Source organism: Microcaecilia unicolor, chromosome 5 (assembly GCF_901765095.1).
Source record: "Microcaecilia unicolor chromosome 5, aMicUni1.1, whole genome shotgun sequence".
Classification (NCBI taxonomy): domain Eukaryota; kingdom Metazoa; phylum Chordata; class Amphibia; order Gymnophiona; family Siphonopidae; genus Microcaecilia; species Microcaecilia unicolor.
In genome coordinates, this window is record NC_044035.1 from 98940899 (window position 1) to 98967431 (window position 26533).

Sequence of the window (26533 nt, forward strand, 5' to 3'; positions counted from 1 at the left end):
CAAACCTCCTCCATAGAAAGAAGTAACTCCTCTTAGTGGAATCTTTCCTGGAAGCAAGCAAGATGCGGGAGACACCCTCTGACAGACCCAAAGAGGCAAAGTCTACGCTCTCAACATCCAGGCCGTGAGAGCCAGAGACTGGAGGTTGGGATGCAGAAGCGCCCCTTCGTCCTGTGTGATGAGGGTCGGATAACACTCCAATCTCCATGGTTCTTCGGAGGATAACTCCAGAAGAAGAGGGAACCAGATCTGACGCGGCCAAAAAGGAGCGATCAGAATCATGGTGCCTCGATCTTGCTTGAGTTTCAACAAAGTCTTCCCGACCAGAGGTATGGGAGGATAAGCAAACAGCAGACCTTCCCCCCAGTCCAGGAGGAAGGCATCCGATGCCAGTCTGCCGTGGGCCTGAAGCCTGGAACAGAACTGAGGGACTTTGTGGTTGGCTCGAGATGCAAAGAGATCTACCAAAGGGGTGCCCCACACCTGGAAGATCTGTCGCACTACACGGGAATTGAGCAACCACTCGTGAGGTTGCATAATCCTGCTCAACCTGTCAGCCAGACTGTTGTTTACGCCTGCAAGATAAGTGGCTTGGAGCACCATGCTGTGACGGCGAGCCCAGAGCCACATGCTGACGGCTTCCTGACACAGGGGGCGAGATCCAGTGCCCCCCTGCTTGTTGATGTAATACATGGCAACCTGGTTGTCTGTCTGAATTTGGATAATTTGGTGGGACAGCCGATCTCTGAAAGCCTTCAGAGCGTTCCAGACCGCTCGTAACTCCAGGAGATTGATCTGCAGATCACGTTCCTGGAGGGACCAGCTTCCCTGGGTGTGAAGCCCATCGACATGAGCTCGCCACCCCAGGAGAGACGCATCCGTAGTCAGCACTTTTTGTGGCTGAGGAATTTGGAAAGGACGTCCCTGAGTCAAATTGGACCAAATCATCCACCAATACAGGGATTTGAGAAAACTTGTGGACAGGTGGATCACTTCTTCTAGATCCCCAGCAGCCTGAAACCACTGGGAAGCTAGGGTCCATTGAGCAGATCGCATGTGAAGGCGGGCCATGGGAGTCACATGAACTGTGGAGGCCATGTGGCCCAGCAATCTCAACATCTGCCGAGCTGTGATCTGCTGGGACGCTCGCACCCGCGAGACGAGGGACAACAAGTTGTTCGCTCTCGTCTCTGGGAGATAGGCACGAGCCGTCCGAGAATCCAGCAGAGCTCCTATGAATTCTAGACTCTGTACTGGGAGAAGATGGGACTTTGGATAATTTATCACAAACCTCAGTAGCTCCAGGAGGCAAATAGTCATCTGCATGGACTGTAGAGCTCCTGCCTCGGATGTGTTCTTCACCAGCCAATCGTCGAGATAAGGGAACACATGCACTCCCAGCCTGCGAAGCGCCGCTGCTACTACAGCCAGGCACTTCGTGAACACTCTGGGCGCAGAGGCGAGCCCAAAGGGTAGCACACAGTACTGGAAGTGACGTGTGCCCAGCTGAAATCGCAGATACTGTCTGTGAGCTGGCAGTATCGGGATGTGCGTGTAGGAGTCCTTCAAGTCCAGAGAGCATAGCCAGTCGTTTTCCTGAATCATGGGAAGAAGGGTGCCCAGGGAAAGCATCCTGAACTTTTACTTGACCAGATATTTGTTCAGGGCCCTTAGGTCTAGGATGGGACGCATCCCCCCTGTTTTCTTTTCCACAAGGAAGTACCTGGAATAGAATCCCAGCCCTTCTTGCCCGGATGGCACGGGCTCGACCGCATTGGCGCTGAGAAGGGCGGAGAGTTCCTCTGCAAGTACCTGCTTGTGCTGGAAGTTGTAAGACTGAGCTCCCGGTGGGCAATTTGGAGGTTTGGAGGCCAAATTGAGGGTGTATCCTTGCCGGACTATTTGAAGAACCCACTGATCGGAGGTTATGAGAGGCCACCTTTGGTAAAAAAAACTTTCAACCTCCCCCCGACCGGCAGATCGCCCGGCACTGACACGTTGATGGCGGCTATGCTCTGCTGGAGCCAGTCAAAAGCTCGCCCCTTGCTTTTGCTGGGGAGCCGAGGGGCCTTGCTGAGGCGCACGCTGCTGACAAGAGCGCGCGCGCTGGGGCTTAGCCTGGGCCGCAGGCTGTCGAGAAGGAGGATTATACCTACGCTTACCAGAAGAGTAGGGAACAGTCTTCCTTCCCCCATAAAAACGTCTACCTGTGGAGGTAGAAGCTGAAGGCTGCCGGCGGGAGAACTTGTCGAAAGCGGTATCCCGCTGGTGGAGCTGCTCTACCACCTGTTCGACCTTCTCTCCAAAAATATTGTCCGCACGGCAAGGCGAGTCCGCAATCCGCTGCTGGATCCTATTCTCCAGGTCGGAGGCACGCAGCCATGAGAGTCTGCGCATCACCACACCTTGAGCAGCGGCCCTGGACGCAACATCAAAGGTATCATATACCCCTCTGGCCAGGAATTTTCTGCACGCCTTCAGCTGCCTGACCACCTCCTGAAATGGCTTGGCTTGCTCAGGAGGGAGCTTGTCCACCAAGCCCGCCAACTGCCGCACACTGTTCCGCATGTGTATGCTCGTGTAGAGCTGGTAAGACTGAATTTTGGCCACGAGCATAGAGGAATGGTAGGCCTTCCTCCCAGGTTCTAGAGTCTTTGCCCGGGGGCGCCGAAGCATGCTCCCTAGAACTCTTAGCCTTCTTTAGGGCCAAATCCACAACTCCAGAGTCGTGAGGCAACTGAGTGCGCATCAGCTCTGGGTCCCCATGGATCCGGTACTGGGACTCGATCTTCTTGGGAATGTGGGGATTACTTAGAGGTTTGGTCCAGTTCGCCAGCAATGTCTTTTTTAGGACATGATGCATGGGTACTGTGGACGCTTCCTTAGGTGGAGAAGGATAGTCCAGGAGCTCAAACATTTTAGCCCTGGGCTCGTCCTCCACAACCACCGGGAAGGGGATGGCCGTAGACATCTCCCGGACAAAGGCCGCAAAAGACAGACTCTCGGGAGGAGAAAGCTGCCTTTCAGGGGAGGGAGTGGGATCAGAAGGAAGGCCATCAGAATCCTCGTCAGAGAAATATCTGATGTCCTCCTCCTCCTCCCACGAGGCCTCACCATCGGTATCAGACACAAGTTCATGAACCTGTGTCTGAAGCCGTGCCCGGCTCGACTCCGTGGAAACACGGCCACGGTGTGAGCGTCGAGATGTAGACTCCCTTGCCTGCACCGGTGAAGCTCCCTCCGCCGACGGGGAGCCTTCCTGGGAGGCGACCGCAGTCGGTACCGCAAGTGGCACCGATGTCGGAGACCTCACCCCGGGCAAGGGGCCAGCCGGCGCCTCACTCGACGGTACCGGTGGCGCAAGCACCCCCGGTACCGGAGGGGAAGGGCGCAACAGCTCTCCCAGGATCTCTGGGAGAACGGCCTGGAGACTCTCGTGCAGGGCGGCTGTGGAGAAAGACATGGAAGCCGATGCAGGTGTCGAAGTCAGAGTCTGTTCAGGGCGTGGAGGCTGTTCCGGGCTGTCCAAAGGGGAGCGCATCGACACCTCCTGAACAGAGGGTGAGCGGTCCTCCTGGTGCCGATGCCTACTGGGTGCCGACGAGGAGGACGTAGAATCCAGCCGTCGCTTCCTCGGGGCCGAGGCCGAAGGTCGGTCGGTCTCGGGGGGGCTGTACCGCAGGAGCCCTCAGGGTAGGGGGAGACCCACCCGAAGGCTCACCGCCACCAGCAGGGGAATGGACAGCCCTCACCTGCACTCCAGTCGAAGCACCACCGTCCAACGACATCAGCACTAGTGGAGGTCCCGGTACCACCGACGCCGCCTTCCGATGTCTCGGCCCCGACGATGCAGAGGGTCGATGCCTCGATGCAATCGATATAGTCGCGGCCGAGGGCGGAGGTCTTGACGCTGTCGACGTCGATGTACTCGATACTCCTGGTGCAGATGCCGACGAAGAGCCCGAGAACAACACGTTCCACTGGGCCAATCTTGCTACCTGAGTCCTTTTTTGTAAAAGGGCGCAAAGACTACAGGCCTGTGGGCGGTGCCCAGCCCCCAGACACTGAAGACACGATGCGTGCCTATCAGTGAGCGAGATTACCCAGGCGCACTGGGTGCACTTCTTGAAGCCGCTGGGAGACTTCGATGACATGGGCGGAAAAATCACGCCGGCGAAATCAAAACTCGTAATTGCGGTAAGGCACCAAAAAGAGAGGGAGAAAAAAATTCGACCCGAGGCCTCAAAAGAGCCTACCCCGATAACGAAAGAAAACTTAACGGGGCAAAAAACTGGAAATACGGGAAGGGGAAAAAGACCGAAAGGCCCTTCTCCGAAATCCTTTTTTTTTTTTAGAAGCGAAAGTCAAAAAGACACGCGAGGGTCAACTTAAGGGGCGCGAACGGCGCAAACACGACCGTACCGAGAGCGGACAAAAGAAGACTGACGAACACGAGCCGGTTCGGGCGGGAAGACGGCCGCGCATGCGCGGTGCGCATGGGCGCGCGAGGACTAGCAAAGGCTTTTGCTAGTGAAGTTCCGATTGGAGGGGCTGCCGTGGACGTCACCCATCAGTGAGAACAAGCAGCCTGCTTGTCCTCGGAGAATTAATAATCTGCTTAAACTTAATAGTTTTTTGGGTCAAAAATATGGCATAGCAGACTTTGCCTTAATGGCTAGCTTGCATTCCAGTAGTTGGACTATAGTCAAATTCCACCCCTCAGAGCACATATGAGATCACTCTACCGGTGGGATTGACAAACATTAATCTATACAGATATAAACTACCACAAAGGAACAATTATATTAACTATTCCACCAAATTTATAACACAAAACCTTATCACCAAATTCATAACACAAAACCTTATCACCAAATTTATAACGCAAAACCTTATCACCAAATTTATAACACAAAACCGTATCACCAAATCTGTAACGCAAAACCTTATCAGATTAATCTATGCCTTGAGAACTTAACCAAGAAGTCACCAAAAGCCTAAACAACAGGGGAATCAGCAGGCGTTATTTCATCTATAAAATACCCTTCCAGATATCACAGCTTTTCTGTCTTTTATTTATAACTAGTAGAAAAGGCCCATTTCAGACACAAATGAAACGGGCGCTAGCAAGGTTTTCCTCGGAGTGTGTATGATTGAGAGTGTGTGTGTGAGAGTGACTGTGTGAGAGAGAGAGAGTGAATCTGCGAGTGTGTGTGTGACAGTGTGAGTGAGACTGTGTGTCTGTGAGAGAGAGTGTGTGTGTGCCTGGGGCCCCTCCCTCCCACCCAGTTCCAGTGTCCCCCCTTCCTCCATGTTCCTGGGTCGTCGTCCCCCTCCATTTCTCCTAGTTCCAGGGTCATCCTTCCCATTTTTTTTTTTTTTTTAGTTTTTGTACAGGTGGTGCATTCCCCCCTCCTCCCCTCTCGTCCCCTCCTCCGAATTCCAGACCCCCTCCCCCCCAGTTCCAGTCCCCCCTCCCTCCAGCTCTCCGAGTTCCAGACCCCACCTCCCTGTCTCCCTCCCTCTGATTTGCAGACCCCCCTCCCTCCGATTTCCAGACCCCCCCCTCGGAGTTCCTGATCCCTGGACCCCCTGCCGTGACCCTCTCGAGCCCCCAACCCTCCCCCGCCGCCGTGTACCTGTGCTGGCAGGGGACCCCAACCCCTGCCAGCCAAAGTCCTCGTCTCGGCCGAGCGGCCTGGACAAATGATGTGAGGGCTTTATTTTCCTCCGGGTCGCGTCATAATGGGTCTAGGAAGGCTCTCGTCTAAGTGATTTCTTCTCTCCCCTCTCCCCCCCGTGTACCGGATTCTGACCTCCCCTCCATGTGCAGCGATTCCCCTCTGCCCTGCCGTCCCCTCCGTGTGCCGCGATTCTCCCCTCACCTCCCATCCCCTCCATGTCCAGCAATTCTCCTCTGCCCTGCCCTCCGTATCCCCGGATTCTGGCCTCCCCTCCATGTCCTGCGATTCTGGCCTCTCCTCCAATTCCAGCGATTCTCCTCTGCCCTACCCTCCCTTCCGTGTCCCGTGATTCTCCCCTTGCTTCCCATCCCATGTCCAGTGATTCTCCTCTGCCCTGCCCTCCCATCCGTGTCCCGTGATTCTCTCCTCCCAAACCATCCATGACCATCGATTCTCCTCTGCCCTACCCTCCCCTCCATGTCCCGCGATTCTGTCCTCCCCTTCATGCTCAGCGTTTTTCCTGTGCCCTGCCCTCCCATCCGTTTGTAAAATCCTGACGTCAGCTCGCCTCCAGTGTTCCCTTCCCTATCACTGTTCCGCCCTCCACTGAAGTCATTTCGTCTTTAAGCGAGGGCAGGACAGTGAGAGGGAAGGGAACGCTGGAGGCTTGCTGACGTCAGGATGTTACGAACCCAGCCAGCCAGCCATAGAACGGTGAGGTACAAATTATACAGTAGATTTTTAGAGGCATTAGTACCCATTGAGGCCAGCATACTTGCAAACTTCAATAACCTCTTATACAAATGCAGAGATACCACTGCATACTCATTTAAAAATAAGATATGCTTTATAACTTCTCTGTCAACATCTGAACAGCAGAACTTCATCTTCAAACTAGCTTACTATACGGTGAACTAGAGTTACCTAATTATAATGGACTGAACTAAAAGGTGACAATCAAGAACAGAAACAATTATCTAGCCCGAGAGCTTGTCTTGAGGGCACCCATTAAGTCAAACATATCACCACCGTGGAAAGCAATCTGCGGAGTACCTCAAGGATCACCATTATCACCAATACTCTTCAACATGATGATGATTCCACTGGCACAGTCCTTATCCAACCGAGGCCTTAACCCATTCATTTACGCAGATGATGTTACAATATACATCCCCTTCAGACATGATCTGACAGAAATAACCAACAAAATCAATGATAGTCTGAACATCATGGACGCCTGGGCAAACTCATTCCAACTGAAACTGAAAACCGAAAAAACACATTGCCTCATCCTCTCCTCTCCATATAACAAATACAAACCCAAAACCATAAATACTTCAGGACATACCCTCCCTACCTCGGACAGTTTGAAAATACTCGGTGTCACACTCGATTGCAACCTTACCCTCGACAGTCAAGTAAACTCTGTAACAAATGTTCTATTCAATGTGCAAGCTCAAACGATTAAAACCTTTCTTCCCAAGAGCAACTTTTCGATACCTAATACAATCAATGGTCCTAAGCCATGCAGATTATTGCAACGGAATCTATGCGGGCTGCAAAGAACAACTCATTAAAAAACTCCAGACCGCCCAAAATACAGCAGCCGGGCTGATATTCAGCAAAACACGCTTTGAAAGTGCCAACCCCCTACGAGAAAAGTTGCATTGGCTCCCAATCAAAGAACGGATCATCTTCAAAATCTGCACCTTAGTCCACAAAATCATACACAGCGTAGTCCCAGAATACATGACAGACCTCATAGACTTACCAATAAGAAACAAGTCAGATCATCAAGATCCTACCTAAACCTACACTACCCAAATTGCAAAGGACTGAAATACAAAACAACTTAAGCAGCCAGCTTCTCTTACATAAGCGCACAACTATGGAACGGGCTCTCAAAAGCTGTGAAAACAATCCACGACCACTTGAACTTCAGGAAATCGCTAAAAACCAACCTCTTCAAAAAAGCTTACCCCAACGACCCCACGTAATCATCTTCACCTACCAACACAGCATGAATATGATCGCACAAGACAACACGCAATCTTCATCCATTTCGACCCTCCACTTATACATCATACGATCACTATACAACTTTGTATTTGTTATCCGACTGGGCAAACACCTTTGACGGTACTATGTTAGCCACATTGAGCCTGTAAATAGGTGGGAAAATGTGGGGTACAAATGCAATAAATAAATAATCAATCTAGAATGCTTGTGACTTATTTGCCTGGTGAGAATATAGCAAAACCACATTTTAAAGTAATACCAATGTTCGTATGTATTAGCAAGGAAGGAGCTGTCTGAAAATGAGGGAGAATGTTTGAAAGAAACTCGTATGCTAATTGGCAACAAACAATAAGTGAGGAAAGCATGCAGAGCATGGCTTATGGAATTCTTTACAACCTGCATCTGTGTGTGTGTACGTGCATTTAAGTGCATGTCTTGGTGCATGCATGTGTAGTAACTGTTTTGTATGTTTGTTTTATGTGTGTATGCATCTTTGTAGGCTCCTATTTCTGCGTGTTTATATGCTTGGCCTGTTTACAAGTAGGCATCTTAGTATGTGTATTTATATATCTTTGTGTTGTTATTTTCTATGTGTTGGATCAGGAGAGGAGAGAAAGGGGGATGACTGTGGTGTAATTCAGTAATTGTTACCATGAATCACTGTCTGCATGCTGCAGCTGTTGGAACTGATTTTCCCATGTGGGAGGTGGCTTCATTCTCTTCCATTTTTCACCACATGCAAAAACTATTTCTATAGCCATGAACTTTCCCCAGCTCACCTCAGACCTTCCTGTGACTGACTACAGCAGCCTCCAAAGTGCTCTGCCCCCACACCCTTCCGCACTGGCTGGATCCTATCCACTCTCCACTGCTAGTTACCCTAGAAACAGGAAGGGCAGACTCACACTACGGAGGTCTGGAGATCTGTAGACTGTTTTTAAATTCTGAAAAATGTCCAAATATGTTAACCATCTTACTAGCTTCCAGATGTGAATTATAAAAATCGGTAGAATCCTTAAAAAGCCAGATAACTGTCAATCCTAATCTTCTGAATTCTGAGCACATCTAATATGGCTCTCCTAAACTTTGGACCTTAGATTGATCCTTGATTTACTAATACCTTCATCTAGCAATAGATGTTTGTTGGTGGTGTACATAGCAACCAAGAAAGCAGTATAATTCATTCAGGTGATTTCACAGTTAAAACGACAATGAAGTATATATAGGAATAATTTAAAATGTAGTACGTCACAGTTAGAAAATTATTTGTAATCTCTCTACACTAAATTCTACCCTACTTAACCCTGCTACACTAAATTCTTTTATCACATTCTATGAATCAAATTCTATACACGGTGCAAAACTTTAAACACTACATCCATGCCAAATTTTTGGAATGAAAAATGTATTCTAACTGTTGCAAGGCGCCAAAATGGGGCAGAAATGTCTGCAAGAACATAAAAATAGTGCCCGTTTTTGTGCAGATCTGCATTGGGGGCATGGCCAGGGGCATTTCTTTAAAATGTGTGCAGTAGATCTGCCAAGTCTCCTGCAAAAAAATTATGATCCCACAGCATTGCAGAAATTTCTAAATGATCATTCTGGCAAGGTGTCTTGACTCAAATCGTTATCGATATTACTGTACCTACAATAATCTTGTCTAATGCAAGATTTTTTATTACTCTTAAGTTGCTGATGATGGAGTTTTTGCCAGATTCTTCTGGATGCACAAGAACCCAATCCTACATTTGTCTCAAGTTTCCCAAGTTTTTCATAGTTTTTCCCTTTTTATCGCATGGGATATTACTAGTGAATTGTGCTTACCTATAACCATAGTCAAAAGTGACTATATAACTAGACCAATCATTTCCTATGCTGAAAATTCATTTCACATCTTTGAATATTAAGGGTATCTCCCATCCCATCAAAAGAAAGAAAATTATCTTATATCTCAAAAGACTCAATTCAGGCCTTTTTTTTTTTTTTTTACAATAATCACATTTTGACTTAATTGAAGCATTTAAAATTTCTGGCAGATAGTCAATGTTATGCTGCTCTGGTAAAAGATAAAAAGAATGAAGTTATTATCCTCATATGAAAATTGTTTCCATTTCAACTCTCTTCTCACACCTATGATCCAGAGGGGAGGAGGTCACATTTGGAAGATGAAAAGAAGGTAATCCCATAACTGTTATTAATATATAAGTACCACATTTTTTTTCAAGAAGTTAATTCTGCCAGCTCTACCTCGCTAGCAGTTCACACTTTACTGGGAGGTGATTTTAAATTTTCCCACCGATCCAATTTTAGATAGGTCCTCTCAATGTCAACCAGCTAAATTCCATGTTAGGTTTTCTGTGACATCTTTAATGCAACTGGTTGGCTGGTCTGATTTCTGGCAGTTATAGCACCTATCAATGAGAAATTACTCATTTTACTCTGCCACTCATCAAACACTTGATTGGATTATTTTATTGGCTCCAAAGAACTTAAATTAATGCTATTTTAGAATGGTCTGAAGAGCAACCCAACTCTAGCTCTCAGATACTCAACCTATCTACTTACAGACGAATCTTTTGTGAATCACATAAAAGAAATGTCAACTGAATTCCATGAATGCAAAAGTGATTCCCAATCTCTCCTTTGTTACAATTTGGGAAACACAAACCATGGTTGAAAGGTAAGGTCATTACTTTTGCAACTTTTCAACACAAAAAACGTGACGTTTTGTTTTATAATTGAAGAAAAAGAGATAAATGACCTGGAATTTTCCTTATATTCTAAACCTGATCAATACTTCAAAAATTATGACTCCTTAAATTTCAACACAATTCTCTTTTGTGTAATGTGGCATCTGCGATCGCCTTCAAACAGAGCTCTGTTTATTACTCTGAAACTAAGAAGGCTGGCAAACCTAACCTTTGGACTTGTATCTTAAAGGCAGACGTGTCAAACATTGCACTGCCAGCATCAAATCTGGTTCTGGAGAACTATACACTACTACGTCCCTTATACTTAAAGCCTTTAAAGACTTCTACACTGCTTTATATACCTCTGAGAGCACTGCTACTGATGCTGATATACAGTGGGGGAAATAAGTATTTGATCCCTTGCTGATTTTGTAAGTTTGCCCACTGACAAAGACATGAGCAGCCCATAATTGAAGGGTAGGTTATTGGTAACAGTGAGAGATAGCACATCACAAATTAAATCCGGAAAATCACATTGTGGAAAGTATATGAATTTATTTGCATTCTGCAGAGGGAAATAAGTATTTGATCCCCCACCAACCAGTAAGAGATCTGGCCCCTACAGACCAGGTAGATGCTCCAAATCAACTCGTTACCTGCATGACAGACAGCTGTCGGCAATGGTCACCTGTATGAAAGACACCTGTCCACAGACTCAGTGAATCAGTCAGACTCTAACCTCTACAAAATGGCCAAGAGCAAGGAGCTGTCTAAGGATGTCAGGGACAAGATCATACACCTGCACAAGGCTGGAATGGGCTACAAAACCATCAGTAAGACGCTGGGCGAGAAGGAGACAACTGTTGGTGCCATAGTAAGAAAATGGAAGAAGTACAAAATGACTGTCAATCGACAAAGATCTGGGGCTCCACGCAAAATCTCACCTCGTGGGGTATCCTTGATCATGAGGAAGGTTAGAAATCAGCCTACAACTACAAGGGGGGAACTTGTCAATGATCTCAAGGCAGCTGGGACCACTGTCACCACGAAAACCATTGGTAACACATTACGACATAACGGATTGCAATCCTGCAGTGCCCGCAAGGTCCCCCTGCTCCGGAAGGCACATGTGACGGCCCGTCTGAAGTTTGCCAGTGAACACCTGGATGATGCCGAGAGTGATTGGGAGAAGGTGCTGTGGTCAGATGAGACAAAAATTGAGCTCTTTGGCATGAACTCAACTCGCCGTGTTTGGAGGAAGAGAAATGCTGCCTATGACCCAAAGAACACCGTCCCCACTGTCAAGCATGGAGGTGGAAATGTTATGTTTTGGGGGTGTTTCTCTGCTAAGGGCACAGGACTACTTCACCGCATCAATGGGAGAATGGATGGGGCCATGTACCGTACAATTCTGAGTGACAACCTCATTCCCTCCGCCAGGGCCTTAAAAATGGGTCGTGGCTGGGTCTTCCAGCACGACAATGACCCAAAACATACAGCCAAGGCAACAAAGGAGTGGCTCAGGAAGAAGCACATTAGGGTCATGGAGTGGCCTAGCCAGTCACCAGACCTTAATCCCATTGAAAACTTATGGAGGGAGCTGAAGCTGCGAGTTGCCAAGCGACAGCCCAGAACTCTTAATGATTTAGAGATGATCTGCAAAGAGGAGTGGACCAAAATTCCTCCTGACATGTGTGCAAACCTCATCATCAACTACAGAAGACGTCTGACCGCTGTGCTTGCCAACAAGGGTTTTGCCACCAAGTATTAGGTCTTGTTTGCCAGAGGGATTAAATACTTATTTCCCTCTGCAGAATGCAAATAAATTCATATACTTTCCACAATGTGATTTTCCGGATTTAATTTGTGATGTGCTATCTCTCACTGTTACCAATAACCTACCCTTCAATTATGGGCTGCTCATGTCTTTGTCAGTGGGCAAACTTACAAAATCAGCAAGGGATCAAATACTTATTTCCCCCACTGTATCTACTTTTTTGTCTCTTATAAAGTTGATGCAACTCTCTCCACAACATGTTCACAAATTGAACCATCCTATTATGATTGATGAGGTACTGCAAGCCATCAAATCTTTAGCTTCTTCCAAAGCTCCAGGCCCTGATGGAATACTGACAATTTTTTTTTTTTGTTTTTTTTTGTTCCAGACCTTTAATTATGTGGGCACAGATGGATGGTACTTTCAAGCTATTAATACACTTTACCAGTTCCCTATGGGAACTATATTGGTGAATGGGGTGAAGACTGAATCCTTTCCAATTTTGCGGGGCACTCAGCAGGGATGTCCCCTTTCCCCTCTCCTATTTTTATTGTATCTGGAGCCCTTCCTGCGTACAATTCTTTTTTTTTTTTTAAATATTGTTTATTAGCACAACTTCATACAATGCAAGATATTGTGACCACAACATTGAGAAAACAAAAACCTTTTCACAGAGAAACTGTTATCTAACAAAGAAGAAAATATCAAATCTGCTCAAACATATGCAGAACCTATGATTTTCATTTTTCTCCCCCCCTCCCCTCCCTCTTCCTTTGCTTCCAAACAAACTCTCTAACTGATTCCCCTCCCCCCACCCTCCCCTAACAATTCAAAATCCTGCTTTTTGCTGTGGAAGTAAGTGAGTCCCAGAACGGTGACCAAACCTTACAAAAACGGTCTCCCCTTACAGAGGCCAGGTCCCGGATCCTCTGTTTCTCCACTGAACAGCACTGCATCATGGCGCTACGCCAGTGTGATGTGCAGGGGGCTTCTCGTGTTATCCATTGCTGCAAAATTGTTCTTTTCCCCATCAACACAGCTCTCCTTAAAAAAGCCCTCAGGCCCTCTGGTGGCGGCCCTTGCACCAGAAAGGTATCAAATAGTTGGCCTGGAGTAGGCCTCCACCGTACCTTCCACATGCCCGACACCTGTCCGCCCATTGCCAGCCAAAATGAGCGCACCAATGGACATGACCAAAACATGTGTCCCAGGGATGCTCCCGGACCCCCACATTTAGGGCAATCATCTGACTCTCGCAAAGTTGCTCTGAAAGCTCTGTGGGGTGAAATATGAAGGCGCAGCAAGAATTTGTAGTTCATCTCTGTCCATGCTGCATTCTCAGTCACTCCCTGGGACGATTTCAAACAAATCTCCAGCTGTTGTGATGTCAAACACCAACGAAGCTCTTTGGACCATCTATCGCATATGAGAGTAGTGTCCAATGGTGTTAGAGAGTCTCGCAAGCAGCTATGGTAGTATTTCAGTGGAGTTCTCTGCTGCGCCTCCAGCCCCAACAAAGCGTCCTGCAATTCCCACACACCCCTGGCCAGGGAACCGTCCGGCAACGAATGGACATAATGACTTAGCTGTAGGTATGCAAATGTATCGCCCCCTTCCAGACCAAACTCCTCACATAAGGTCTGAAACGGTTTCATTAACCCCTGCTCTGTTACTACCTGAAATAGAAACAGGATCCCTCGCGCTGACCATTTTTTAAATAGGGTCGAGGACCCCCCCCCTCTGGGAATGCCAGGTTACCCCGGATTGGCAACAGGGGCGACACCGATCTATCCCATTTATAGGTTTTGCTTATCCAGTGCCATGTTTTTCTTAAAGGATTTAAAATGTATTTGTAAGGACCCAGAGGGGGTAACTGGTTTGTTGGCGCCTGTAACCAATATGCAAAGTGTAGTGGTTCTGTCAGAGCAGTCTCAATCCCAGTACATGAAAAGTGTTCAGTGGATCGGAACCAGTCCGACAGGTGGCGTAAACAACTGGCTATCGAAAATAATTTCAGGTCCAAAAGTCCTAGTCCCCCTTTCCCTTTCGGCCGCATCAATGTCTTGATCCCAATACGTGCTCTCTTTCCTTGCCATAGGAACCCATTAAGTTGTCTCTGAAGCCATGTGTCCTCTTTACAACTCAGAATGAGCGGAAGCATTTGTAAAATATATGTCCACTTAGGGAACAGGATCATGTTGTATAGAGCTATTCGTTCTTGTAGTGATAGGGGTAACCCCCTCCACCCCCGCAGTGTTGTTACTAGCTTATCTTTTAGTGGACCAAGGTTTATCTCAGCTAACCAGGAAAGATCAGATGGGATTAGCACACCTAAGTATCTGACCACCCCCTCTGCCCATTGGAACGGGAAGTCTCCCACCCACTCCTCCCTCACCACAGATTGAACTGGGAGAGCTACTGACTTATGTAAATTTAGAGAAAGACCAGAAAAAAAACCAAACTCCTCTATGACCTCTATCAGGTGAGGGACCGAGATGGTAGGCTGAGTGAGGGTCAAAAAAAGATCATCCGCGAATGCAAGTACCCTTATTTCTTTCCCACGACATGTTACTCCTTTTATATTAGGATCTTTTAGTATGGTACGCAGGAGGGGTTCTAAGTACAACAAGAACAATAATGGGGACAGGGGACACCCCTGTCTGGTACCCCTTTCCACTTTAAAAGCGTCCGAACGAAGTCCATTAACCAGAACCCGTGCCGTGGTGTCCCGATAAAGCGTATTTATTGCAGCCAAAAGCCTCCCTCCCACCCCAATATATTCAAGGGTTTGGAACAAATAGTCCCAGTTGACTTTATCGAAGGCCTTGGCTGCATCAAGGCTCACTAATAGTAGTGGGTCCCCTGTAGCCTGCCCATAGGCCGTTGCCAACAATACTTTCCGCACATGGGTAACTGCGTGACGGCCACGTACAAAGCCCACTTGGTGTTCCCCTACCAGAGATGGAATATGGGCAGCCAACCTGTCGGCCAGTATCCTAGCCAAAATTTTTATATCCACATTGAGGAGGGATATAGGTCTATAGGACTCCATCTGGTCCAGTGGTTTGCCAGGCTTAGGAATCAGGGTAATAAGTGCTTCATTTGCTCCCTTAGAAAATGAGCCCCGGTCTATCACTTCATCATAATAATCTATTAGAGGACCATATATTTGGGGTGCCATGATTTTATAGTATTCATTTGAGAAACCATCTACCCCTGGGGCAGACCCCAGCTTTAGTTTCTTGATGACTTTTTGCACTTCTATCCCCTGGAGTGGTTTAGACAGAGCCTGTTGGGCCTCTACCCTCAACTTGGGCATCCCTGCATCGTCTAATCCCTCAACAAAGGCCCACGTTCACAGTTCCCTGTAGCATACATATCCTCAAAAAAATCTCGGAACCCATCCAAAATAGCTTGTGGCGTGGAAACCCGCGACCCCCGCTGGTTGGTAATCTTGGGGATAAACTGGCGTGGAATGTTCGACCGTGCCACCCTCGCCAAAAGTCTACCCGGTTTGTTTCCAAAGCATTGAAACCTAAGGCGACCCGCCGATAGGTGTCTCTGCGCTTGTTCATGAAGAAGTGAATTAAACGCCACCAGGGAGGCATCCATCCTGTCTTTATGAATCCTAGAAGGATCAGCAATAAATTTTTTTTTTGCTAATTTGTACTCCCCTTCTAGGCGCAACACCCCTGCCGCCATTCTCTTAGCCCTAGCACTTTGAAAAGCAATCACCTCTCCTCTTATTACAGCTTTAGAGGCCTCCCAAAAAGTAATTGAAGAATCACATGAGTCAGCGTTAGTGTCAACATAAAATTGCCATTTTGTCTGTAAGTGTTCAATGAACTGTTTGTCTTGATGTAAAAAGGACGGAAATCTCCATGGTCGCGCCCCTGTTACACCTACAGCCAGATCCAAAACCAGCCAGATCATTGCATGGTCAGAGACAGCTAATGGGCCTATCTCAGCCCTCCGAACCCTAAAGAACCAAGACTGGGAGATCAGTATGTAATCGATTCTCGACCAGGTTTGGTGGACTTTAGATTGGTGTGTATAATCTCTAGTGGTGGGGTTATGCACCCGCCAAGGGTCCACCAAATGAAGTTGATGGCAAAGCGTTCCCATGTCTTTCCCTCCCCCCGGTCCCCGGAAAGCCCTAGGGGAAGATCTATCCAGGGCAGGGTTCAGTACTTGGTTAAAATCTCCCGCCCAGATCCATGGAGCGTCCGCATATTGAAGGCCCAGGGCAGTAAGCGTTTGAAAGAAACTTGGACTATATTCATTGGGGCCGTAAATCGTGCACAGATAATACTGTTGGCCCTGGTAGTTCATCTGCACTAACACTATACGGCCCTCAGCGTCCTTGTGAATTAATTTAAACTGGCATGGGAGACCCTTTTTAATTAGAATAGCCACCCCACTTTTCTTACCCCTGAAGAGGAATAAAAGCACTCCCCTACCCACTGCTGTTTTAGTTTTTTGTGTTCCATGTCCGTGAGCTTAGTCTCTTGGAGACAAGCGATGGTGGCACCCCTGCGCCTCAACTGTGTTAATATTTTGTACCGTTTCACCGGGGATGTAATTCCAGAGACATTCCAGGAGATTATTTTTACCTGAGAACAATCAGCCAGTTGCCAAAATTTCAATAGTTAGGATGACAGATTTACTATTCTCAACATCCCCGGGGGCCAGCCCCTCCCCCCAAGGGATCCAACTTCCATACAGAGCAGGGGTTTTCAGTACAACCATATGATTCACTACTAATATCCCCCTACTCCTACCTTTACTCACTCCCACAGCACTAGTGCACATCCATGTAACCCTCTCCCCCTCCCTCCCCTCCCTCCCCACTAACCTAGTCCCCTTCCCTCTCTCCTCTCCCCCCTCCCCCCCACCCTTATCCCTTCCATCCCTCTCCAACCCCCTCCCCTCCGCCCCTTCCTCCCTTCCCTTTGAACCCACACATGTGTTGCCCATTGAAATGGGTCCCAGGGGTTTTCCTTGTCTCCCTGCACCCGACTCCTAATGCAGTTTAAACAATATACCAACCCTGCAACTTAGTGTTCTAGTCCTTATCAGAGTAGCCCAGTACATTGGACTATATGCAGTTCAGCCACTGCCTGCAGCGTCCCGGTCCTTCAGCTCCTGTTGTTGCACATACTTCTGTGCCTCCTCCGGGGTTCCAAGGGTTCTCCACTGACCATTGTCCTTGACTTTTAGTACTGCAGGGTAAGCCAACATAAACTGGGTATTCATTTCATGCAGCTTTTTGCAGTATGGTGTAAACAGCTTCCTCTTCTCCTGCAAAGCTGCAGAGTAGTCTTGGAAAATGAGTATTTGGTTGCCATCAAATTTAGTTTCGTTCCGTTTCATCCGAAATCCCCTTAGAATTTCCTCTTTATGTACATAATTATGTACTTTCAGGATTACTGTCCTTGGGTTGCGTCGTCCATCCTGCAGTCTGCCCACGCGGTGGGCCCTCTCCAAACATAAGGGCCCCGCGTGGTCAGATAAAGCAAATTCTTTAGCCAGCCATTTTTCCAGCACTGAAGATAGCACTGACGCACCCACCGATTCCGGCAGGCCCACAATTCTTAAATTGGCTCGACGAGACCTGTTCTCTAATTCATCCAATTTTTCAGTTACAGACTCCATTTTTTTCCCGATCTCTTTAAGCTGTTGCGCGTTGGGGATTAGAGACTCCTCCACTGCTGATACCCGCTGCTCGAGCTCGCCCGTCCTCCTTGTTGTATCCGTGATTAGCGCCTCCATCGTCGCGAGGCATTCTAATATTTTGTCCCATTTAGGTTCGACCACCGCTCCAACTACCTCCGCCAGTTGCCGCAGCTGCTCCGCCGAAAAAGCCGTGGAGTCTTTTGGCGGCGTGCTCGGACTCGCCTCCGCGCCGCCCGCCGGTTTCGGCTTCTCTCTTTCTTTCTTGGAGCTTTTGGGCGCCATTGGTTGGTTCGGGGAGTTCAAAAATTTTTCCATACAATCTCCCCTCGCGATTCCACAGTTGTGGCAGTGTTTACCTGAAGTTTGCAGGGTTTATTTCTGAAAGATCGAGTCGGGGCCCGGGAGATCGCGGAAACCACGTCTGCCTTGCCCTAAAGCATCACGTGACCCCCATACTGACAATTTTATAAAACATTTTCTTAATTTCCTACACCTAAGCTACAGCTATATTATCACACTCTTTTGTTGAATCCAAGCTGCATGAGTTGATTTTTGGAAGCTAGTATTGCAATTTTGCTCAAGCCTAACAGAGATCCACGATTAGTTCAAAATTATTGACCTCACTCTCTAACCAGACCAGAACAAGTTATACATCCTCTTTTCATACAGACCAAGTAGGCACTCTTAAAAATAGATTTGGTTCAGACAACACAAGATTATTTTGTCATGTTCTCCACTCTGATCAATCAAGGGCCTACCTCCATTCTTTCAGTCTCATGAGATGCTGTAAAGACCTTTGATCGAGTGGCGTGGAAATACTTATTTTCTGTGCTCTCTTACTTTGGTATTCCTAATAACTTCATTCAAATTTTGCAACTGTTGTACACTTCACCTTCTGCCCAAATTGCAGCTAATGGAGACCTCTCTGATAAATTTATTTTAAAACGAGGGACAAATTAAGGACGCCCAATTTCACCTTTACTCTTCAACTTGACCCTTGAGCCTCTTTTGGCTGTAATTTGCCAAAACTTCGATATAAATGGTGTTCAGTTAAGCAACACTGAATTCAAACTTTTGGCCTATGTTGATAACGTATTGTTATATTTATCCAGGGGTCCTTCTACCAAGCTGCGGGAAAAAGGGCCCTGTGTTAGCGGCGAGGCCGTTTTCCCCACGCGCCAGTGCCCTTTTTACCATAGAGGGTAAAAAGCCCCAGAGAAAAATGGCCATGTAGTAAGAGAATTCTTATCGTGGCCATGTGGCAGTGAGCCCTTACTGCCACCCGCTGAGGTGGCGATAAGGGCTCAAGCGGTAGCCCAGTGATGCCTGGTTAGTGCCAGGCACGCCATTTCCGGGGGGGGGGGGGGGGGGGGGGTTCGCCCCCCCCTCCCCGGAAATGGCGCAGTTTTGGGGTGAAACTACCGTTGGCAGCTGAGTTGGGCCAGCGGTAGTCCCAATTTAGCATTTGGTAAGCCCATGTTAGGCTTACCGATGTTTTGTAAAAGACTCTCCCAATCCTCAATCATCACTATCTGAACTCATTACGCTGATTTCTCATTTTTCTACCCTGTCTGGTTAGAAAGTTAATTACAAGACAGAATTAATGCCATGAAATGATCGTTGCATTTGATTCTTCATTACTGGTTTTCCCTTAAAATAGGCGGTATCTTCAATTAAATATTTAGAATTCAATTTGGCAGGGACTTAATGTATGCCTCAAAAATTAACATTGAAAAGATCATATCTAAAGTAAAAGAGACTATCTCCCCTTAGTAGCTCCAATACCTACCATGGTGAAGTAAGCTGGACTGTTTGAAAATTACGTATGTTCTAAGCATGTTTTCCATCTTATTTCCTGCTTCTTTTTACAAATCTTTAGAGAAACTACTTTTCAACTTCCTCTGGGACAACAAACCTCCTAGCATCTGTGTAGCTAAATTGAAAGTTCCTAAAAATCAAGGAGATGTTAACTTGCCGTATTTGTTACTATATCACAAAGCTTTCCTATTATGACAAGGTATGGCATGGCTTTCTTTGTCGGACCCTCTGTCTTCTCCTCGATGGATGTTTTTTGAGACCTCCGTTCTCAGTTCAAATTCTTTATCTAGACTGATTGGAATGGCTCTCCCCACCCGAGGAAGTTGACAACCCTATTATTCAAACCACCTATTTTACTTAGAAAATTAGATAATACTTTGAAAACACCTTGGTCCAAAACCTTATTCTATTTGGAACAATCCTCGCATTCTCATAGACAAGAAGCAAGTATCTTGGTTCAAATGGCAGTAGTAGAGTGGGATATTGGAGCCTTTATTGATCCTAAGACTAATGCCTGGAGAACATTTACAGAAATGCAATCCATATTTCACTTGCAAGCCTCAATTTTTTTAAATGGCTCTTAGATTTGCAATACATTAATGTAATTTTTCCCTTAAAGATTTTCAGAAGCTACCTGATTTATATACTCTCTGTGCTACGTTTCACATTGCTGGACATGCTGCATTCCAATGTTATGACCTTTTTACAAGTCTAAATCCTTCTAAATGAATTTGGGCAGCGAAAGACTTGGGAAGACGATATCGCTCAATTTTTCACCGATTGGGAGATGTTCTGGAACTTCATCTTTAAATCATCTAGATCGTCCTCTGTGGTTCAACTGATGTATTTTCTTGCCCATAGATCCTTTTGAACACCTCTAAAATCTAATTACATTGACCCTTCACGTTTCAAAGAACTGTTATCATGTAAACAATGTCCTGGTATGTATAAATACATTTTTGACTGTATTTTTGTGCACAAATACTGGATAGCAGTATGGAATATTATTAGTATTATTCTTAACATTTCAGATCCTATTTGTTATAAGTACCTTTTCTTCAAAGAATCTTCACTTTATACTTTTTATTGCACTAAAAATTAGATTAGTTCTTGGAAGGAAATGGGCAAAGTAAATTATGCCAAATGGTGGAATTTAACATGCATCACTTATAGATACGAAATGTATATAGCTAGAAAAGTTAAGATTTCAAAACAATTTACCTTAAAGTGGTCTACCTTAAAAAAATTACATCTCGCCTACTATCTGACTTCACTCAATCATGTACACCTTTCACCTTTTTGTAATTTTTTTTTACTAATTTATATAATCATTGCATGACACTTCCCATGCATTGTTTTGATCTGTTCACTTGTTTATTCGGTTTGTTATTTTACATTGTGGAGGAGTGGCCTAGTGTTTAGGGTGGTGGACTTTGGTCCTGGGGAAATGAGTTTGATTCCCACTTCAGGCACAGGCAGCTCCTTGTGACTCTGGGCAAGTCACTTAACCCTCCATTGCCCCAGGTACAAGTACCTGTATACAATATGTAAGCCGCATTGAGCCTGCCATGAGTGGGAAGGCGCGGGGTACAAATGTAACAAAAAAAAATTTCTCAATAAAAATACAGAATTTTTTTTTTAAGTGATCAGCTGTTCCAACACAGGCTTCCAAAAAACAACAGAAAAAAACCCCAAAAACCACCCCCTCAAATGAATCAAATATCAAAAGTGTTCTGGACTGTTTATTCCTTCTCCACTTCCTGTTTTTGTGTAACCTTTCAAAACATGTTTTGATCATCAATAGCATAGAGCCACGCGACTGCTTTTAATTGGTTTACTCCACTCTGTTAGCGTCCTTTTAATCAAAGCCACAATCTTTGCATTACTTTTGAATTAGTTCAAATAACAGCAGTATGGTTTTAAGTTTGATGTGTACTGGTTTATTTTTTGAAATGGAGTAAGCTTTGAAAATTCAAAATTTGAATGACATTGTATGTGTGATTTTTAGACTGTGTTAAAACAGCCACAATTGTCCCTGAAGCAGCGGCTCTGAATGCTGTTTGCATTCAAGTAAATGCTGGCCACGTCAGAAGCAGGGCTGTTTTAACGAGTTTAAGATAAATGGTTCCTATAATTAGAAATTTTTGTTGAAGACTTTTGGTATGTGATTTGTTTTTGAGCACGTTGAACTACTAAGCCTTTTATGAGCATAAAGGATTTATTTTAAAAAAAATATAGAGGGAGAATTTTTTCTTTTTTTTTGGAAGCTTATGACTGAACAGCTGACTGGATACAGGTTAAATTGTGGCAGTCTTTGCTCAGGCTCTTTTATACCCATGTGAATCACTGGAGTTCAATACGAAGGATCCGTAGTATGGTTTAATAAACTGTTAGGTGTTGACTCACACAATGGGGTTTTCTTTGTGTCTTGACAACTGTATTAATGTCATTTCTAAGCATCTTAAAAACATCCATAGAATTCAGATCAACATTACTATAATTGTTCCTAAGAGATAAAATTACCCACAAAACCTCATCCTCACTAACATATTCGAAGGACTCCCTGAGGATAAATCACAGCTAGAAACCATCTCCAAATTAACAGAACCAAATACCAGATAATTCCTTCAATTTTTTGCATCATTTTGTACAAGAGACTGACCATTAATTCCGTTCATCTTAAAAGATTTGTCAGCCAACAAGTTACAAACTACAAATAAACTAGAAGTTGGTGAAGAGATAATCAGTGAATCATAAAAGCCTCTTAGATTTTACAATATCATCTTGATACCTCCTCAATGCAGCACTATACGCCAACTATATAAATATATCAGGCAAATTCTTCCAACATCTTTCTTTTTGCAGTAGCTCTCACTTCTTAAGACCCAGAGGGGCCTTTTACTAAGGCGTGTTAACAGATTTATCGCACAGTACCAAATTAGTGTGTTAAGTGCCATGCAGCCTATAGGTATACAATGGGCTGTGCAGCATTTAGTGCACGCTAAATCCTTTAGCGCACCTTAGTAAAAGGACCCCAGAGAGTCTGTATACCAGGACATGGAGTAGGACCTATGGGGAAGCACCAACCCACTTTATCACCAAGATTCTTTCCTATTAATTCGTGTAACTGAGGTATCCAAGCCTCCTTCAGTTGCTCAACAGTGTATCTCTTGCGAAGCAATTTTAGTCTGTCCTCTTTACACCCGACATATCTTTTTACTGGTTTTCTCATATGTTAGGTTTCATTCTATTCCATTTTATTTTGTCCCCCAGACAGAGACATTGTCAATCCCTTTTGTGTAATTCTTTCCAACTTCAGTTTGGCTGGAAAGAATAAAAATTGCCTAAGATGACATTTCTATTTATCACTTATTATTAATATTATTGAATAACCTGCACCAGTCAATTACTTTTTTTCAAATAGCTGCAGATTAAAACAAATATATTCAATCTACTTAAGCATTAATGGTTTGCTTAACAGTACCTGTCTTTGAAAGGACTCCGTTCCCCTTTGCCACTCCAACATACACAAGAACATTTAGGGTGTCAGAAACTTCAATGTGTAGATTGGTAGTTCCTACTTCATGATCCTTAGCTGCAACCACACCTAAATGTCAAAACAAGCATCTTCAGTTTACAGATCCTTAGCCATCTACTATGTACAGTTGTCTTTATATTTGTACAGCAATGGGAGCAATAAATTATTTACTGAAAGCCAATTAGACAGCAATTTAAAAGTATTTTGGAATAAGTAGTGAGTTAGACTGTTCAACTAGTTGAACATTAATACAAAAACAAGAAATACTGAAAATTCATTTTTAAATACTTCTCATTTTAAGTAAGATTAAACCAATCTAATACTTTGCAAGAGGTGCAAACCTGTAGTATTGACTAAATCCAGGTATGGTTTTCAGGGTAGTCAAAATTTGCGAATTAAATGAATATTCGTTGTGGTCGTTCTAAAAATTAGAATTGTTTGTAGGCCCAAGGCCAAAACATTCATACCTTGAAGGATATACCGTATTTTTCGGACTATAAGACGCACTTTTTTCCCCCCAAATTTGGGAGGAAAATGGGGGATGCGTCTTATTTCCCTCCCTCCCGCCCTCCCCCCGAGTTCGGGATCGCCCTCCCCCCGGCCCTGTCACCACTTCTCCCTACTCACGTCACGCGATCTTCCCTGGTGGTCTAGTGACGTCGGGGCAGGAAAGAGCCCCCTCTTTCCTGCCCAGCGCGCTGCTCTCCATCCTCCTGTATGCAGCCTGACGGTCTCGTCGAGATTCAAAATGGCCGCCGAGACTTCAATTCTCGGCGGCCATTTTGAATCTCGCCAAGACCGTCAGGCAGCATACAGGAGGACGGAGAGCAGCGCGCTGGGCAGGAAAGAGGGGGCTCTTTCCTGCCCCGACGTCACTAGACCACCAGGGAAGATTGCGTGACGTGAGTAGGGAGAAATGGTGACAGGGCCGGGGGAAGGGCAATCCCGAACTCGGACAAGACGCACCGGAGCACCTAGGTTTTAGAGGAGGGAAAAAAGAAAATTTTTTTTTCCTATTTCCCTCCTCTAAAACCTAGGTGCGTCTTATGGTCCGGTGCGTCTTATAGTCCGAAAAATACGGTAATTATTTGAATTACAGCAGTCACAAGAATTTTCGTGCTAAATTGAACATGCAAATCAAAGTTGACTGGTGTGATTTCCCAAGAAAATCTGAAATGTTAAGATAATTGGCACATCTTGTTCCTTTCCTATTTACATTATAAATCTCCCATAAATTTCAAATGCATCCCTGTCCAAAAATATGGCTATGAATCAAAGATGTTAAAAAATTACTTGCCATATGCGCTACACAATCTGGGGCCCAAATCAGGACGTACAAAAAATCCCGGAAAATGAGAAGCCAAGTTCAATTTTCCTTCTGGGTTGCAGTATTCTGGCAATGGCAAACTTTTAAAAAAGTCTTCATACCTGAAAAAAAAATCTTTCCAGATGAGATTAGAGCGTCATGTAAAATGGAATACAGAGGAAGTATATGCTGCATGGATGAGCAAAGACATCACACTGGTGCATACAATACTCTGAAGGCTCAGGAAAAAGCCTTTTCGCTTCAAGAACTAACTCCTATAACAGAACAGTCACATTCTCTTTACAGGATGACATCTTCCATTTGCAAATGCTTTGTTATGTTTAACTAATTTAATTAGAGTTGAATACCCAACATATTCAAAGAAAAACAGCAGTTAACATTAGGTCTTACAAAACAAAACCACTTAGAACAGTATTATAAAAACAGTACTGGCACACAGCATCACCAACCTATTACATTTTCTGATAACCCTCCTTTCCCAAACACCCCCCTCCCCCAGAGAACCTCTACAAAAGTCAGCAGCCCGTGCAAATATCACAGTACTCCAACTACATATTTAAACAACTTTGCGCTTTTGGATGAAAGGTGGACCAAAAGCGCTTCCAAATATGCTGAAATCACAATCCAGATGGAGAGCTGAAATCCTGCTCCACCAAGCACTCCATATGAAGAACATACATATGTTGCGCCAGACTTAAGTTTGGTGGTACCGAGGAAAGCCATGCCACCAATATAGTCTTTTTAGCCATCAGCACTGCCCGCCGCATAAAGCCTTGCATACCACTAGGTGCCGGGACCTTAATATGGTACTCAAACAACACCTTGGGAACCAACTGCAGCTTACCAGACCAAAGATCTGAAATCTTAGCAAATAGATGCTGTCTAAAAGAATAGACAACCGGGCACTGCCAAAGCTACGTCCACGAGATGCAGCTGTTGAAGTACACTTGGGACAGGAGCCAGCAGTAGCAAAACCGGCAAGACAAGCATGCCGTGGCAACACAGACAGCTGCAATGCAAATTTGTATTAAAGCTCTCAGTGTAGTGAATTCATAGTTACTTTTCATATACAAATGCTTTTTAAAGTCAAAAGTCAAACATGCGTCTTTCTGTGGGGAGAAAAATCTTGACTTGCTGCAATCAAAACTTCTGGGCTATTATTTCTGGAATAATCTACCAGCAGGAACTGAAGGGCTTATTTCCAAAACCCACTAAGTCCATATTAGTTGCACTGGACTTAATTTTCTGGCCACATGTTGCAGAAAAGGGTTTTGCACAGAAGCTAACCTTGTGAAAACCTTGCACTAGATACCAGCATACAGTATATTAAAATCAATGGTAATGAGATTATTAAGCTAAGTGCCACCTTGATGCAGAGAACTGCACAGAAGACTATGGGGCCAATACTCAGAACCTCTGCATTGTTCTGAACAGTGCCTGCAGGAGAGGGAGTGCTAGTCCCTCCTCCTATTTTGAGGTATGGGGGGGGGGGGCTAGAAGAGTTTGGGTGGCGGGCCCATCACCAGACCACCAGGCTAGCCCTTGGGTGGGTGGGGGACCTAGTAAGGGTCTTATTGGACCACTAGGTTTTTTGGTATTGTCAGTGGAGAGGGGGGGAGGGTCTGGAGCTCCATCACACCTCCAGCTCCTTGTGTTTCTGGAGTGGGGGGTCCTGGAAGCATGCAAATGCATACTGAATAGGGTCTCTCCATTTCTCCACAATGCCCTGGCAAACCCTAACACCAGCTCAGAGCTGAGGTAGGGTTTGACCAGGAGCAGTGCCCTTGTTTGGCACACTGCCCGCTGAGCATTGGGGAAGAATACTAATAAACCCTGTTTAGCATGCATTTGCATGCGCATTGCACTCAGAACCAGTAAGATTATTATTTCACACACTCACCGGCTCTGAACATTCTGCAGTAGCAAACGCAGGCATTAGTCCAATGCTAATAGCCTCTAGTGCCCGCATTTGCTTCTGAGCATCGAGACTCAAGGAAAACACAA

At 45.5% G+C, this 26533-nt stretch overlaps 1 protein-coding gene across 1 annotated transcript in view; it reads right to left on the minus strand.

The window, feature by feature from the left end:
- JMJD1C (jumonji domain containing 1C) overlaps positions 1 to 26533 on the minus strand; it is a 673912-nt gene that overhangs the window by 21039 nt on the left and 626340 nt on the right. Inside the window, exons 21-22 of the mRNA XM_030203125.1 lie at positions 24500 to 24630; positions 23149 to 23271 (exon numbers count right to left, since the gene is read on the minus strand). Of these exons, the coding sequence (XP_030058985.1) occupies positions 23149 to 23271; positions 24500 to 24630 (254 nt within the window). The remainder of the gene's footprint in view (positions 1 to 23148; positions 23272 to 24499; positions 24631 to 26533) is intronic.